The 14,864-nt window shown below is 40.9% G+C and overlaps 1 protein-coding gene across 1 annotated transcript in view; it reads left to right on the top strand.

The window, feature by feature from the left end:
• Positions 1-4,091, top strand: part of triqk (triple QxxK/R motif containing) — a 101,169-nt gene extending 97,078 nt beyond the window's left edge. The window contains exon 4 of the mRNA XM_041189008.1: positions 1,926-4,091. Within this exon, the coding sequence (XP_041044942.1) occupies positions 1,926-2,039 (114 nt within the window). The 3' untranslated portion in view covers positions 2,040-4,091. The remainder of the gene's footprint in view (positions 1-1,925) is intronic.
• Positions 4,092-14,864: the final 10,773 nt, after the last annotated feature.

The raw sequence follows: 14,864 nt of genomic DNA, 5'->3' as shown, positions 1-14,864 counted from the left end.
GGTCACATGCCGTGAATGAATGAATGCAATAACAAAATTCCGAGTTGCATGGGGGGCCAATCTAACTGCTGTGCTAAGTGACCCATGCCAACATGGTACTCACCCTTCCCGATCACAAGAAGTCATTGAACCGCTTGCGGCACTGCACCCAGGTGCATCTCACCACATCGTGGGAGGTGGCCCTTTCTGCCACCTCCTCCCAGGCATGTTTCGTCATATGGGGGGGCCTCCTCCTTCTGTCCCTTGGCATAAGGATGTGGACACCGTGCTGCCACCTCCGAGGAGGGCAGCAAGGCACTCATCTGAAAATCTAGGGAGACACTGCCCCATCGCCTTGCCCTCCCGCCTGGCCTGCTCTCCGAGAGCGCTGTTGGACATCCTCCTGTGCAACATCAGTGTTAGCCTTTGGAAGGCTGCCTGTGCCGTTTTTGAATAGGTCGCCATTGGACCCGGCAGTCATTGGACTCCTACCACAGCCCGCCCCTTCCCACAGTTCTCGGGAGCGCGATTCACGTAGGGTGGGCCTTAATTGGCCCACCTGTGTAAAATGGCGGCATGGAGCCGATGGGTGGCCATCGGCTGCGCGTCCGCCCACGCCTTCTCCCAACCAGCCCGCTCGTCTTAGGAAAAGTTCACCCCATTGTTTTTCTTTTGATAATTGGACAGCTTGATAGTTAGTATTTCCTGTCTTTTTAAAAGCTGAATTTATCTTCCCAACTGCAATGGTGGGAGTGGATCTTGCATTCTCTGCATTAGTTAGTCCAAGCCTTTGGATTACTAGCCACTAACATAACCACTACGCTACTATACTGTTTATTCCTATGGGATTTTCCTTAATTATGTATCTGTATAAGCTTTGTCTGATGCTGATAAATAATTTGTTGCATACTATAAAGAGTGAAATTATTAATATTGTTAGTCATTATTAGTTCAGCATTGGTTAAATATCAAATTGCTTAAAGTACGTAAATTATACTAGAGTTTACATGAAAGATAATGTAGCCCAATTGTTAAAACAGCAGATGCATATTTAGAAGAAAAGATTAGCAGCAGGATTTATTATTAAATTATTTGTTTATGTTCGGACTTAAATTTTCATGTTCTAGGTGCCTATCCACCCAAAAATCAGCATGATACTTTTCTGATTTATTCAAAAAGTTCCTACTTAGCACCTAATAATTGCTGTAATTACTAACTTATTCAAATTCACCAGTTCTATTAGGAGCATGTTTGATTCTAAAATGGTGAGAACAGTGCACCACTGGTGTCATTTTATTGTCTGCAGTGAATATCCAGCTATTATTCATTTAGTATAACCCAGGTATTGTCCTTGGAAGTGAACCTCATGTTTGTTTTCCATTTACTTTTACTTATTAGTGAGAATTAATTTGTTTCAGAATAAGATTATTTTTTCCCCACATTGCCTAAAATCTTATTACAGAGGCATTGAATAAATAAGATACATATCGTAGGACAAAATATCAGAATGCAGACTATTGATGGAAATGTGCCCACAAATTCCTAACCTATTAGGCCAATAATTAAATCTCCTTGTTCCTAATGCGTGCACACAAAATCATTAATTTTATCTTCACATAGAAATATGGGTTTCACAAATGTGTTTTTACATTTACTAATCTGCAAAAACCATTCTAACAATTGTTTTCAGAATGATCATCTAGATATGTATATGTTTTTCTCAGTGGTTGTATCTTTGAGTAAGTAGTTTGGCACAGATCTATGTAGAGAGCTTGTGATATAAGTGGTTTAGTTCTTACCATCTGAAAGTAAAATATATTTCTGTTTATTTCTTAAAATACTCAATTTAAGCAACTTTAATTAGGAAAATCATAGATAAAGAACTGTAACGATAATACATTTCCTTATGTTTCTTCAATATTAACATTTATCTGTTTTTTTTGTAGGACGTGACACTCATCATTGCAGCTATTGTGATTTTACTTGTGGCTATTTATGGTTTCTTTTATCTGAAACTCACCACAGAAGTCAACCTTGATCCAGACTTGGATGAAAATTAGGAAATGTAAAGAGACATTCTTCTCTTGTGGAGCATTGTTAAACACTCAGCTGGGATTTGCAAATGTATTTTGGACCATAAGTAGACTGTTTTGACTTTTTAGCTTGTAATTACTAAATATTACCTTCCAAACATGAACAATTTTACAACAATTTTATATCAACAGGTTTACAAGCCCATACAGTGCGCTCACACGTTTGTATTTTAAAGTAAGGTGTATTTAATTAGCACTCATTATTTTTGGGAAATTCAACTTATTAATGCAGTGGAATAGTTGAGCCATATGTACCAGATATGTCCCAGATTCAGTCATGTGTGCCAACTTGTATTTCACAGCTGGGATGCTTTGCTCCAATTGGTCTCACTATTTCTCAATTAGAACCAAAAGAGTAACAGTGTTATTTCTTCTCACTGTTATAAGTGCATATATGGATATTGGATAAGGGTGTGATTGGACTTGGTTATAACTTGCCACATGCTCAAGTAGTATACCAATGGTCACTGTCTCAGCTCACACATGGGCCTAGATTTAATGGGGGCACCCCTCATCTCCCCCCTGACTCTGATTGGGCGATTAAGTTGTGGATGGACTCCGGCAGCTCACCTCACAGGCATTTAACACTTGGAGGCACGTTGATTGCCTTGAGGCAAAACTTTTGCTCCTATCTGAGGAGGAAGTCCCGCTTTCGAGACCTGCCGGCCAATCAAACGGCTGGTAACTCTCTGGGCCCAGTCACTGACACTGAGGAACTGAATGGTAAGCAGTGAGTGGTTGGAGCAGGGGCGATGGTTCTCACCGGGACCAGGCTAGCAGAGCCCAGCGAAGGGATTGGGGGCCAGGGTAGACAAGCTGGGCGAGAGGGAACCGGGGAGGAAGTAGACCAGCATAGGGCCCTCATATGGGCCATGGGGACCTGTTAAGGAGGCACCTCCTTTCCTTGCTCGCTACCAGCCTGTGCAGGAGAAGTTGCCAGGCTGGACATTTGGCATGGGCCACTCCCACTGCTGATTAAATCCTAGTGGTGGTGGAATGAGACCCTTAAGTGGGCATTAACTGGCCACTTAAGGGCCTCAATTGGCCTATGGTCTCCCACACCCCCTCCCCCGGTCGGTGTAAAATTGCTGCGGTGGCAGGGGACAGGCAGGTAGGTGGTGAGCACAGCACACACGGTATTTTACGGGCACCCCAGTCTGCAAATCCACCGACAGGGGTGCTTAAAATCCAGCCCATGAAGAATAAGCACTGAACAAAGTATTGGAAAGTATCTAATGCCTTTAGACATTTACATCAGAAAAGAGTCATGCTTGTAGGAGAGGAGTGATGAAAATTAGAAGAAACTGAAGTGGAAGATAATCTTTGAAATTTGATTAATTCTAAAATGCTATTGAGCCAATTTGTAAAAATGACATTTTGTTAAAACCAGCATCTATCCAATCTACCAGGTAACTGTATTAGAATCAACCCATGTACAATGGCAGCTTCAGTATGTTTGATGTGGGGATGGGCAAGTGAGAGCAACTATAACTAACAATGAAACCAATTCATATCATGCCATCAACTCAGCAAATAGTTTAGTTTGAAAATGGGGAAGCTAGTAATCATTTTGGGAAGGTTAAATGGTAAAGTAACTGGCAAAGTTATCACACATGACACAAGCTAATAAGAACACCAGCACTAAGATCAGTTGTAATTGTACATAGACACAGAAGAACATGTTGAAAGAATAGCATTACAACAGATTAATTGATTGCAGCTTTTAACTTATGTGAAGCACCATTTTGTTTACATTCAAAATAATTTTTTCGACATTTTTAGCTTTATGGCCGAAACCTCTTTAAACAAATGTATTTTTAATTTTCTTCCCCAAAATTAATATCTCAACAATTGATGAAGATAATGTGGCACTATTGTTAAAGAATGTAATTCTTCCAATGCTTTGCAGCATTATTGTCTTGTACATACTAACTGTATTTGCAAAGGCTTAATTGTATTTGTTGGCAGTGTATATGTTTATGGTCTATTATGGAAATTAAAAAGTGTTATAAAGCTAAATATGTTTTGCCTAGCACACTTGTTTGCCATGTAATTAATATGGTGCATTACACAATTATCTCGCACATACAAAACAGTAATAATGCATCACATGGCAACCTTCAAATGGCAGATTGAAAATTACCTATTTGTTACTAATTTCTTATTTTACTCTTGTTTATTTTAACTCTATAGTGACATTTTTTTCTGTTTTTGCATTCCTGAATAGGTATAGCTGGTTAGTTATTCATATTATGTAATTTATATATAATAATACAATAATTCATATATAATAAAGTTATTCATATTATGCAAGAGACTTAGCAAAAATTAAAATGCATGGAATTGGAGCCAACCTATTGACATAAGTTGGGAATTGGTTAGGAGATAGGAAAGAGTGGGTATAATAGGTATCTACTCTCAATTGGCAGGATGTGACTAGTGATATTCCCTAGGGATCTGTAGTGGGTCCTCAGCTTTTCAGTATATTTATCAGTGACTTAGATGAAGGAATATATAGTTGTACATCTAAGCTTGCTAATGACACTAAGTGGCACAGTAAATAGCGAAGCATAAGGTTGCAAAGAGACATACATTAAGTGAGTAGGCAAAACTGAGACAGATGGAATTTAGAGTGGGATCATCATTGGGCCTAAGAAAGATATTTTCTAAACCTTGAGAATCTAGGAACTGTGAAAGAACAAAGAGATTCCTCCATAAGGGGAACAAAAGTCCATGTATGTTAATCATTTAAAAACTAAGGGGCAGGTAGAAAAGTAGTTTAAAAGGCTACTGGAATGATGGCTTTTTTCACAATGGGCTGGAATACAAAGTAGTGAAATTATGCCACAGTTGTGTAAAATTCTGGTTAGACTTCATCTGGAGAACAGGGTATCACACCTCATATTGATCTTGGAGTGATGCAGCATGGATTCATCAGAATAATACCGGGGCTAAAAATATTAAATTCTGGTGACAGGTGCATTGATTAAGCTTGTATTCCCATGATTGTAGAGGATTATGAAAGTGATTAATCATTAAGTGCTAGGAAGGATTTCTTCACACAATTAGTAGAAACCTGGAACTCCACAAAAAGTGGACAATTAAGAAGCTGCCTCTGTATTAGCCATCATGAGGTGGGACAGCATCAGGGAGCCATCCCATCTGAAGGGGTTTTCCAAGACTTTTCTGGTTCCCATTCCCTCCAAAGCCACCTCCCAGAGACCAAGAGGGTTCCACCCAATGAGTGCCAAACCGGCTTCAAAAGTTTTCTGACTACAGCCAAGGATATCGCTCAATATGGCCACCTCCCGACTTTGACTGTCCATCTTAGTTGACTGAGAGCAGGAACTGGCAGCATTCCTGTGACAGAGACTATACTGGCCTTGGATATTGTAACTGCATTAACTGACCCAATTAGTAAACTTCTTGAGACCCCATTTATTTCTAGATGAACTTTGGTCACCAGGATCAAATTTGTCCAGTAATTGGAATAGGCAGACATCACCAGTAAGTCAAAACTTCAGCTATGTGATCCAGTGCCACCTTAGTTTTAAGGGCAATATGGGCAGAAAGGACACTGAAATTGTCCAAACAAGAGCCATTGCTGACTACCCAGTGGTAGATGTGTTGTATGGTATGCTGCTCAACCTTATAAACCAGGAAGTCTTTTTTTTTTCTAGCTAACAATAGAGACTTTGCAGTTTACTCTAAAGCCCCTTAGCTGATAAGGAAAAATTGACCAAGATATGTGCTTATGATTACTATCTACTGATCCTGCTGCTACAAGTGATTTATCCCTATATTTTGTTTTCAAAAGAATAAGAGGTTTTCAATTCACATTGGACTTAAGATTCTTGAACTTGAGTTACTGAAGATTATTCAGCCCATGTTTCTAGGACATGACTGTTGTACATTAGCTGGCAGTTGTACATTAGTTTCTAAATCTTTTGCTTTGATCTGATGGAAGAGATATCAAAGTTACCACCTCCAACTACCCTCTACCTTAGTTACAGATGCATCTTTCAGAAGCTGATAGTACATGTATACTAGTTGGCATTTTATTGTGGTTGACTCTCCTCCATGTTCACAACTTACACTTATCAGCAGCTTTCATGTAACCAAAATAACTCAAAGTCTCTATTCAGTTCTGGGCAGGAATAAGAAGTGTTTTACACAGTACCTGAATACAAAGTCAAAGAGGTAGGTTTTAAGGAAGCCTGATGGATGAGATAAAATTGTTGAATATTGCAACATACAAACTATTTGGCCAATCCAACATGTGCTGGTATTTTCCACTCATGAACCGACTGGTATAATTTTTCTGTTCATTTCCAAAATCTTTTACTTCCAAAATCATTTACTAGATCTCTAATGTTCAACTATCCAATCACTTTTATTAACTTTGCTTCAACAATGGTTTATGGCAAAAGTTTCATTTTGCAACCAACCTCTGTTCAAATGAAATTCTTCCACCCTCCTGTTTTTGTAAAAGAAATATCTTAAAAATGGTAATACAAAACCTTTAAGAGTATCCAGCGAGCATGAGGTGAGGTGGCCAACTGTTTATGGAGTGGTAGGATGGAGAGACAGTTTACAGTAGACTCAATTTAGGAAAGTGATAGGTGCTGGAGGAGGTTTCCGAAGCTAAGTGGAGAAAAATAATGGAAAGATTTTTAAACAAAAGCAAAGGTTTTGAAATTGATAAGGATGTAGAGGAAATGGAGATTGTTTAGAACGGGTTTGGTAATGACTTAGTGTCGACTAGGATTTGGGCAGCAGAGCTTTGGACAAGTTGAGCTTATATACAAGGAAGAGTTCAGTTGGCTGACAGGGGGATCTTTGAAGATTTCAAGGCATGGATTGCACTTTCAGCACCAATGGGAATCAAGTAGGTAATAGTTCAAAACTGCAAGTAATGGTATTGGTTTTGGACAGAATGTGAACTTTAAGCACAAAGTCAAACTGAACATTGAAGCCTTGCGCTGTTGCATTTAGCCTGAGTGAGCATCTGGAAATGGAGGTGGGATAAATAAATATAGTGTGAAGTACTGATGAAAGGCAACAGAATGGTTTCAGTTTCATTAATCTTTAACTACAGAATGTTTTGGGTCATCAATGCATTGATACCAAACTGTGGAGCAACACTGGTAAACCTATCAGCATACATATGGAAGCTGACTCCCACGTTTACAGTTAATGTCACCAAGTACTTGAATAGGAGGGGCACCAAGGATGAAGCTCTAGGACTTACTAAAGATGATCATCCTGCTGCAGAAGGAGATGTTATTACTGGAGATACAGAGTAACTTTGAAACAAGTCAGAATGGAAAGCAGTGCCTTGGAGGTGTACAGTGAACAAATGCAATGGAGGCGGATGGTGTAATCAACCATAGCAAAGGCCATAACGAGGTCAAGGAAGTATAATGCATCATGGTCAAAATCACACAGGACATCATGGTGATTTTGACCAGGCTCAAAAGGCCATTATAACATTACAACAGTGACCACACTTGAAAAGTGCTCAATGGCTGTATTGTGCTTTGGGACATTCTAAAGACATGAAAGGTGCTATATGAATGCAAGTCTTTCTTTCTGTTGCTTGAATTGATCTAGCCAAATCTGGTGGTGGTCTATTAGGCCAGTATTTTATATACAGGAAAACATGGAACTCAGATTTAAGGATCAAACAATAAATGTACTATGGACAAGGACAAGAGGCCATGAGGGCTGTGGTGGGCATGCAAAATGAAAATCAAAGCATCTCTGGATGGACAACACTACCATGGTGCCATGAAAATAGAATAATTTTCATAATATTATTGTAAGTTATTGTAAAGGTATGTAATAATGGAGTTTGGATTCATTTTCCAGGGGTATGTGTGTGGGTTTTAATTGAATTACGGACAGCTAGTCTGGCTGCTTTGATTTACCAGAAGAGAAACTAGGTTTGAAATGCTAAATACGTAAACATGGCTGAAGTTTCAGAATGTGAGGAGGGAAGAACATTTGCATTTTTAGATGAACCAGAGAGATGGCATGGTGTTACACCTAGCCAACAGAGGCAAAGCCAAACATTGTGTTTATTTTTCCTAAAGATTACTGATAATATAAGTACTATGAAAGGTTTATATTATGGAGAAAGTCAAATTGCAAAGACATATTGGGATTTACGTTTAAGAAGGAGAAACATATATGAAGGAGATGAGGTTATGTGTAAGGAAGAAGGCATTCTAAGATCCAATAAGTGTAAAAAGCTTGCAGCCTCTATGTACCAATCTGCTGTCTCCAGGGACCGAAGTTAAGAGAATTCATTTTAAACATCGCTGTCCAGGGTACTGTGTGCTTTGCATGGGTCTATTGAAATCAATGTGCTTTACTGTTGCCTTAACAGAGGTGTAACTGAGAGCTAGATTAGGGGATTTAGGGGCAGGATATTGAATTTATGGGACAGGGCCCGCTCACCGACGCGCAAAATGATGCGAGATGACATCGGCTGGAACTCCCGACATCCCCCGCGTCATTTCCATTTTCAGGTCAGCAGGGGTGCAGCCGAATCAGCTGTGCGCCCGTTGACCTGTCAATGGCCAACTGAGGCCATTTAAAAACTAATTCAACTGGTTAATGGACCTGCCCATCCAACCTTAAGGTTGGCAGGCAGGCCGGGAGCCCTGGCGGGCTTCAGGAAAAGCATGAAACCTCATCCACGGGTGGGATGAGGTTTCATGTAGGTTTTTTAAAAATTAATAAAAGTTTGAATGAAAGTGATGGACATGTCCCAACTCATGTGATAGTGTCACATGGGGGGACATGTCAGAGAAATGTTATTTTTGTGCATTGAGCATTTTTGAATTTGGCGCCGATCTCCCTAAGGCAGCATTTAGCCTTAGGGAGATGAGTGCGTTCTTTTGTGCGCATGCATGAGAAAGTGCACCCCCCCATCCCCCCATCTGCACAGGGAGCGCATAGCACTTCCTGGCGAACATCATGTTGAGCAGCCTTTAATTGGTCCACCCATGTAAAATGGCAGTGCGTCGCCAATTGGGGAAGCTGATCGGAGGTGCACCCGCTCCTGAATATCCCCCGCCCCCCCCCCCCGACGGGGGAAAAATTCTTCCCTAGGAGTTATCATAGTAGTAATTTGTAGATCTATGTATGTGCTTAAAATAATTTATTTTATTAATAAATGTTTAATTTAGTTTTGTAAAAAACCTCAGAACTTGGTGGACTTATTATTACTGAATTTAAAGCACGCATCTCGAAATAAAAATACAAATTGCAGAAAAGTTGTGGCAGCTGTTTTAAGTTTCTCTCTGAGATTTGAACAGCTCAGCATTTACTATCTGCTGTGCCATAACACATGGTACGTTTTTGCTGAGGAACACCATGTGATTCTATTGGTACAGTGCCTTTTGATGGTTCAGAAATAATCCTGAACATGGAATTTGTATATGGGCTGTTCACTGGAATGCTGTAAAGTTTAATTTCATCAAGTGGGTAACCCAGATGTAGCTTCAATGGACACTACAGTGAAGGATAGCTAAGTCATGCCTGACTAATTCAGGTCATCTTTTTGAGGAGATCATTAATATGGTGGATATGGGGATATATATGAATATTGTCTCATTTCATAAGCATAAGATCCTCAAGAGATCATTAACAAAATTAAATCACATGGAATTGGCGATATTATGACATTGTATCTAGAGGCACCAAATCTCAGGAAGGATATATTGGCCTTGAATTGTAGTTTCACCAGCGCTTACAAATTATGAAAACATGTTACACAAACTTAACTTGTATTCTTCTCTTTAGAGGTTTGAGGAATGATCTAACTAAGATGTTTAAAATGTTAAAGCAGTGCCTTGGAGGTGTACAGTGAAAAAATGCAATGGAGGAAGATGGTGTAATCAACCATAGCAAAGGCCATGGAGAGGTCAAGGAAGTATAATGCATTGTGGTCAAAATCTCACAGGACATCATGATGATTTTGATCAGGGTCAAAAGGCCATTGTTACATTACAACAGTGAAAATATTAAAGGAATTCAAAAGCATAAATATTGAGAAATTATTTTGGTGTGAGAGCCCAGAACAAAGAACATAATCATAAAATTAGAGATAGGCCATTGAGGAACACTTTTTGTACAAAGGGTATCAGAAATCTGGAACAATTTTCCCCAAAGGCAGTGAAGGCAAAATTCTGGAATCACTTAAGATTTATGATTTCAAAATAGTAGAATTCCATGGAAGGATGTGCCAAATGATCTCCTTCACCTATACTTAGCTTTGTGTTAATACTCTATGAAACCTTTAAACAGCCCTTGTCAACACAAAGAATAATGGTCAGATGGCACAAGTGTGACGCAAGAGTGCCAGGAAACTGGGTGCCCTGTCAAAAGCAATGGACAGCTAGTTAACCAAAGCTGACGAGGATAATCAAGCTTATGGTGACATGGTTACTAAGCCTATGCCAGCAGCCAGTGTATGACCTGAACATGGGAGGTGGGGTGGGGAGGTGGGGTGAGGGGGTGGTCATTGGAACAGTAACAAAATAGGATGCAACTTTGGGCATGTCCTGATCAAAGAAAGATTGCTGTCTGAAATATTAAGGTTGGAATTTTCTGCCCCTGTTGGCATTGGGTGTCATGGCGGACATGAGTGGACAATATGCTGAGAAGGCTAAAAATCAGTTTTACACTATCATGAAACCAGTTTGTGATTGTTCGCACCTCCCATCAATTGTTGGCCACATTTCCTGCTGCTGCACATTTTGAACATCATTTTAATACATTTGCATCTAATTATAAGCGCTGCTCACTGAAATCATCCCCCTTATGTTGGATTAACCGGGCACACACCGATGTGCTTTACAACTGTACATAAGCGACGTGCACCTGGCGAGTTGCACTTCATTCACGACTTCAAGGTTTGTTTGCCTTCCTTTCTTCAAGCAGCACTCGCAGTCATTAGCACCAGGCTTCGCAGGTGCCACCATATCACTTTTAGGGGGGCTCGTGGACAAATCTCTAACTACCAGGCTAGCCGTAAGGTTAGGGTGGCTTTTCAATGGCTGCAGGGCTAGGCCTTGCTTGGAGAAGGGGGAGAAGTGGCCTCAGGCAAGGGAAGAGGCTGCAGGGCGAGAGCTGCACTGGGGAAGGGGGCTATCCCAGGGTATGTGTGGGGGCACATGTTGATCTGTGCAAGTGGCCTCAAGATGGTTAGGGCTGATGGGGCAGTCTCCAGAGGAGATGAGGCCAGATGGTGATGTGAGGGTTTGTGTGAATGGTGATGTCCCTTGAGCTGGCAGTGAGTGAGATGCCAATGAGTGTGTGAGTTTAGAATGATGAGATGGTTGCCTTACCTTGGCAGCATGGATGAGATAATTCATCTCCTTTCTGCACTGGATGGCTGATCTCTTGTGTGCAGCATTGGCACTGACCACCTCTGCCACCGCCTCCTAAGCTAGGGTAATGAGACTGATAGGCCTCTTACAGCCAGAGTGAGGGTAGAGGACATTGCAGTGGGCCTCCACTATGTCCAGAAGGTGTCCCAGGGATGTGTCACTGAATCAGGGGGCTGCACTCTTATTGGCTTTCGAGGCCATGCCTTCACCGGTGCCCTCCTCGGCTGCAAGCATTGAGAAGTGTGCATGCAGCTGCAGTTTAAATATGGTGACCTGCGTGAGAAGCGACGAGGTAATGGCTGTGGCTGCATAATTAATGAGGCAGGAATGAGAAGATATGGCGCAAAATCCCACCATTGTGGTTAGCAGGTAAACAGTCTTTTTTCCATCCGCTACTGCACGTAGTGCAAATCTGGGATGATTCCACCCTAATTGACAGAAATAACTTGAATAATGTACAGAGGAAATAAGATTTTGATTCTGAAAAGCTTAGGGAAAATAATACTGAAAAAGTTTTGTGAACATCATATTGTCACAGCGAGATGTTACTCAGGCATGTGAGGTCATGTATTGGTCCTGAATAAATCAGGGCATTGCTCATGTGGGAACAAATTGTTCACCCTGCTTAAAATGTAAGATCAAGTTGATCGCAAAGTGAACTTCATGGGATAAGATCTAATCACATGAGACTTAGGGCAGAATTTTGCTGTCGGCGAGCAGGGGGTGGGGCCTGCTTGCCGACACGTAAAATGACGTGGGATGACATTGGGCAGAACCCCCAAGGTCATCCCACCCCATTTAAATTTTCAGGAAGGCGGGGGCACAACAAAATCAGCTGTGTGCCTGCCGACTTGTCAATGGCCAATTGAGGCCATTGACAGGATCATTTGAACAATTAAAGGACCTGCCCGTCCAACATTAAGGTTGGTGGGCAGGCCAGGAGCCCCAGTGGGCAACAGAAAAAACATGAAACCTCATCCAGCGGCGGAATGAGTTTTCATGCAGTGTTTTAAACTGTTTAATAAAGCTTTACTGTAGTTTACGAACATGTCCCATCTTATGTGACATTGTCACATGAGGGGGACATGTTAAGGATTTTTTTTTCTCTAGTTTTAGTCTTTTTAAAAGTGTCAGCGATCTCCCTGAGGCAGCACTTAGCCTCAAGGAGATGTGCGCTCTTTCAAGCGCATGCGCAAAAGAGCGCACTCTTACTTTTGGCCCGTCTGCCCAACAGGCAGAAAATTCTGCCCTCGTTCTCTAGAAATACCTACAAGCTTAGAATTTGCAGTTGATGAGATATTCAGGGATTAATTTTTTCAGCTGTGACATTGAACTAAGGTCCCATCTTTTTGTTTAGATGGGCATAAAAATGATCTCATGGTACAATTCGACAAAGAACAATGAATTTTCTTGCTAATCCTCACATGCTATCAATGAAACCTTGCAGCAAGAAAGCACACATACACCCTCCACAAGAAAATCACTTAGAAGAAGCAGTAGGTTACAGGTCACACATCTGAAACAAAGTATAAGCTAGTCAAACTGCCAACATTAACATACTGTGTAATGGGGGCAAAAGTTGTAGCACAATGTGGTTTTGGCACAGTTATTTGGCAGATGTGATTGTCAGACATTTACAGAGTAAGATGATTCATCTTTGCGCACATGCTGTTTCTTTGTGTAAAATGTGTCACACAGGATTGTAGTTCCTCTGCCTTCCCAGGGATAGAGGATCAGGAAAACATGTTTGCCTTTCCACAACATTCTTGCATAGGGCAAATTTGAAATGGACTTATCCTAACATATTTCATTTAATAAAAAGAGGGTGGAAGAATTTCTGAAGTGTGCTGAGGAGAGCTTCCTTCATCAGTTTGTTTCTGCCCAACAAGAAAGGAGGCATTGCTGGATCTGTTTCTGGGGAATGTTGTGGGTCAAATAGATCAAGTGTCAGTAGGGGAAAATTCAGAGAGCAGTGATCATAGCGTCATAAGGTTTAGATTAGCTATGGAAAAGGACAAGGAACAAGTTAGAGTAAGATTACATAACTGGAGGATGGCCAATTTCAGGGGGAGTGAGAATGGATATGTCCCAGGTAAATTGGAATCAAAGACTGGCAGGCAAAACTGTACAGGAAAAATGGGCTGCCTGTAAAGAGGAGATGGTTTGGTTGTAGTTGCGGTACATTCCTATGAGGGGAAAGATAGGGCAAACAAAATCAGAGCTTCCTGGATGATGAAAGAGACAGAGGGAAAGATGAAGCAGAAAAATAGTGTGTGTGACATGTCAGGTTGATAACACAAGTGAGAATCAGGCTGAATTTAGAAAGTTCAGAGTGGAAGTGAAAAAGGAAATAAAAGAAGCAAAGAGAGGGTATGAGAAGAGACAGCTATCTAACATTAAAAAATCCAAAAGTCTACTGAAGACATATAAATAGTAAAAGGATAGTAAGAGGAGGGGTGAGGCTATTTATGTATTAAAATTGGGATCCAAGCTTGGAGAGGGGGAAAGCATAGCTAAGATACTAATTGAGTACTTGGCATCTGTCTTTACCAAGGAAGAAGATGCTCCCTAAGCCATAGTAAAAGAAGAGGTCATTAAGATACTGGATGGACTAAAAATTTAGAGATATTAGATAGGTTGGCTATATTTAAAGTGATAAACCACCAAGATCGTATGTGATGCATCTGAGGATGCTGAGGGAAGTGAGGGCTTTGGTCTTCTAATATTCCTTAGACAGAGGCTGGTATTAAAGGAGTGAAGAATTGCAAATGTTACACACTTCTTCAAAAAAGGGTGTAAAGGTAAACCCAGCAACTAGAAGCCAGTCAGTTTAATCTTGACAGCAGGAAAGCTTTTAGAAGCAATAATCCAGGACAAAATTAACAGTCACTTGGACAATGTACATTATTTATGAAAAGCTGGCACAAATTTATTAAAAGCAAATCATGGTTAACCAACTTGATTGAGTTTTTTGATGAGGTAACAGAGGGAGTTGATGAGAGCAACATAATTGGTGTGGTGTGAATGGACTTTCGAAGACATTTAATAAAGTGCGACAATAGGCTTGTCACCCAAGTTGAAGCCCGTGGAATAAAAGAGACAGTGGTAGGATGTTTTTTTTCTATTTATTCGCCCACAGGATGTGGATGTCACTGCCTAGGCCAACATTTATTGCCCATCCCTAATTGCCCTTGAGAAGGAGGTGGTGAGCCGTCACCTCAAATTACTGCAGCCCATGTGGTGTAGGTACACCAACAGTGTATTAGGAATGGGGTTCCAGGATTTTGACCCAGCAACAGTGAAAGAACGGTGATGTAGTTCCAATCAGGATGGTGTGTGGCTTGGAGGGGCACTTGCAAGTGCTGATCTGCTGCCCTTGTCCTTCTAGCTG

The sequence above is a fragment of the Carcharodon carcharias genome, chromosome 6 (genome assembly GCF_017639515.1).
Source record: "Carcharodon carcharias isolate sCarCar2 chromosome 6, sCarCar2.pri, whole genome shotgun sequence".
NCBI lineage: Eukaryota > Metazoa > Chordata > Chondrichthyes > Lamniformes > Lamnidae > Carcharodon > Carcharodon carcharias.
This window is presented reverse-complemented; position numbering and strand designations above follow the sequence as displayed.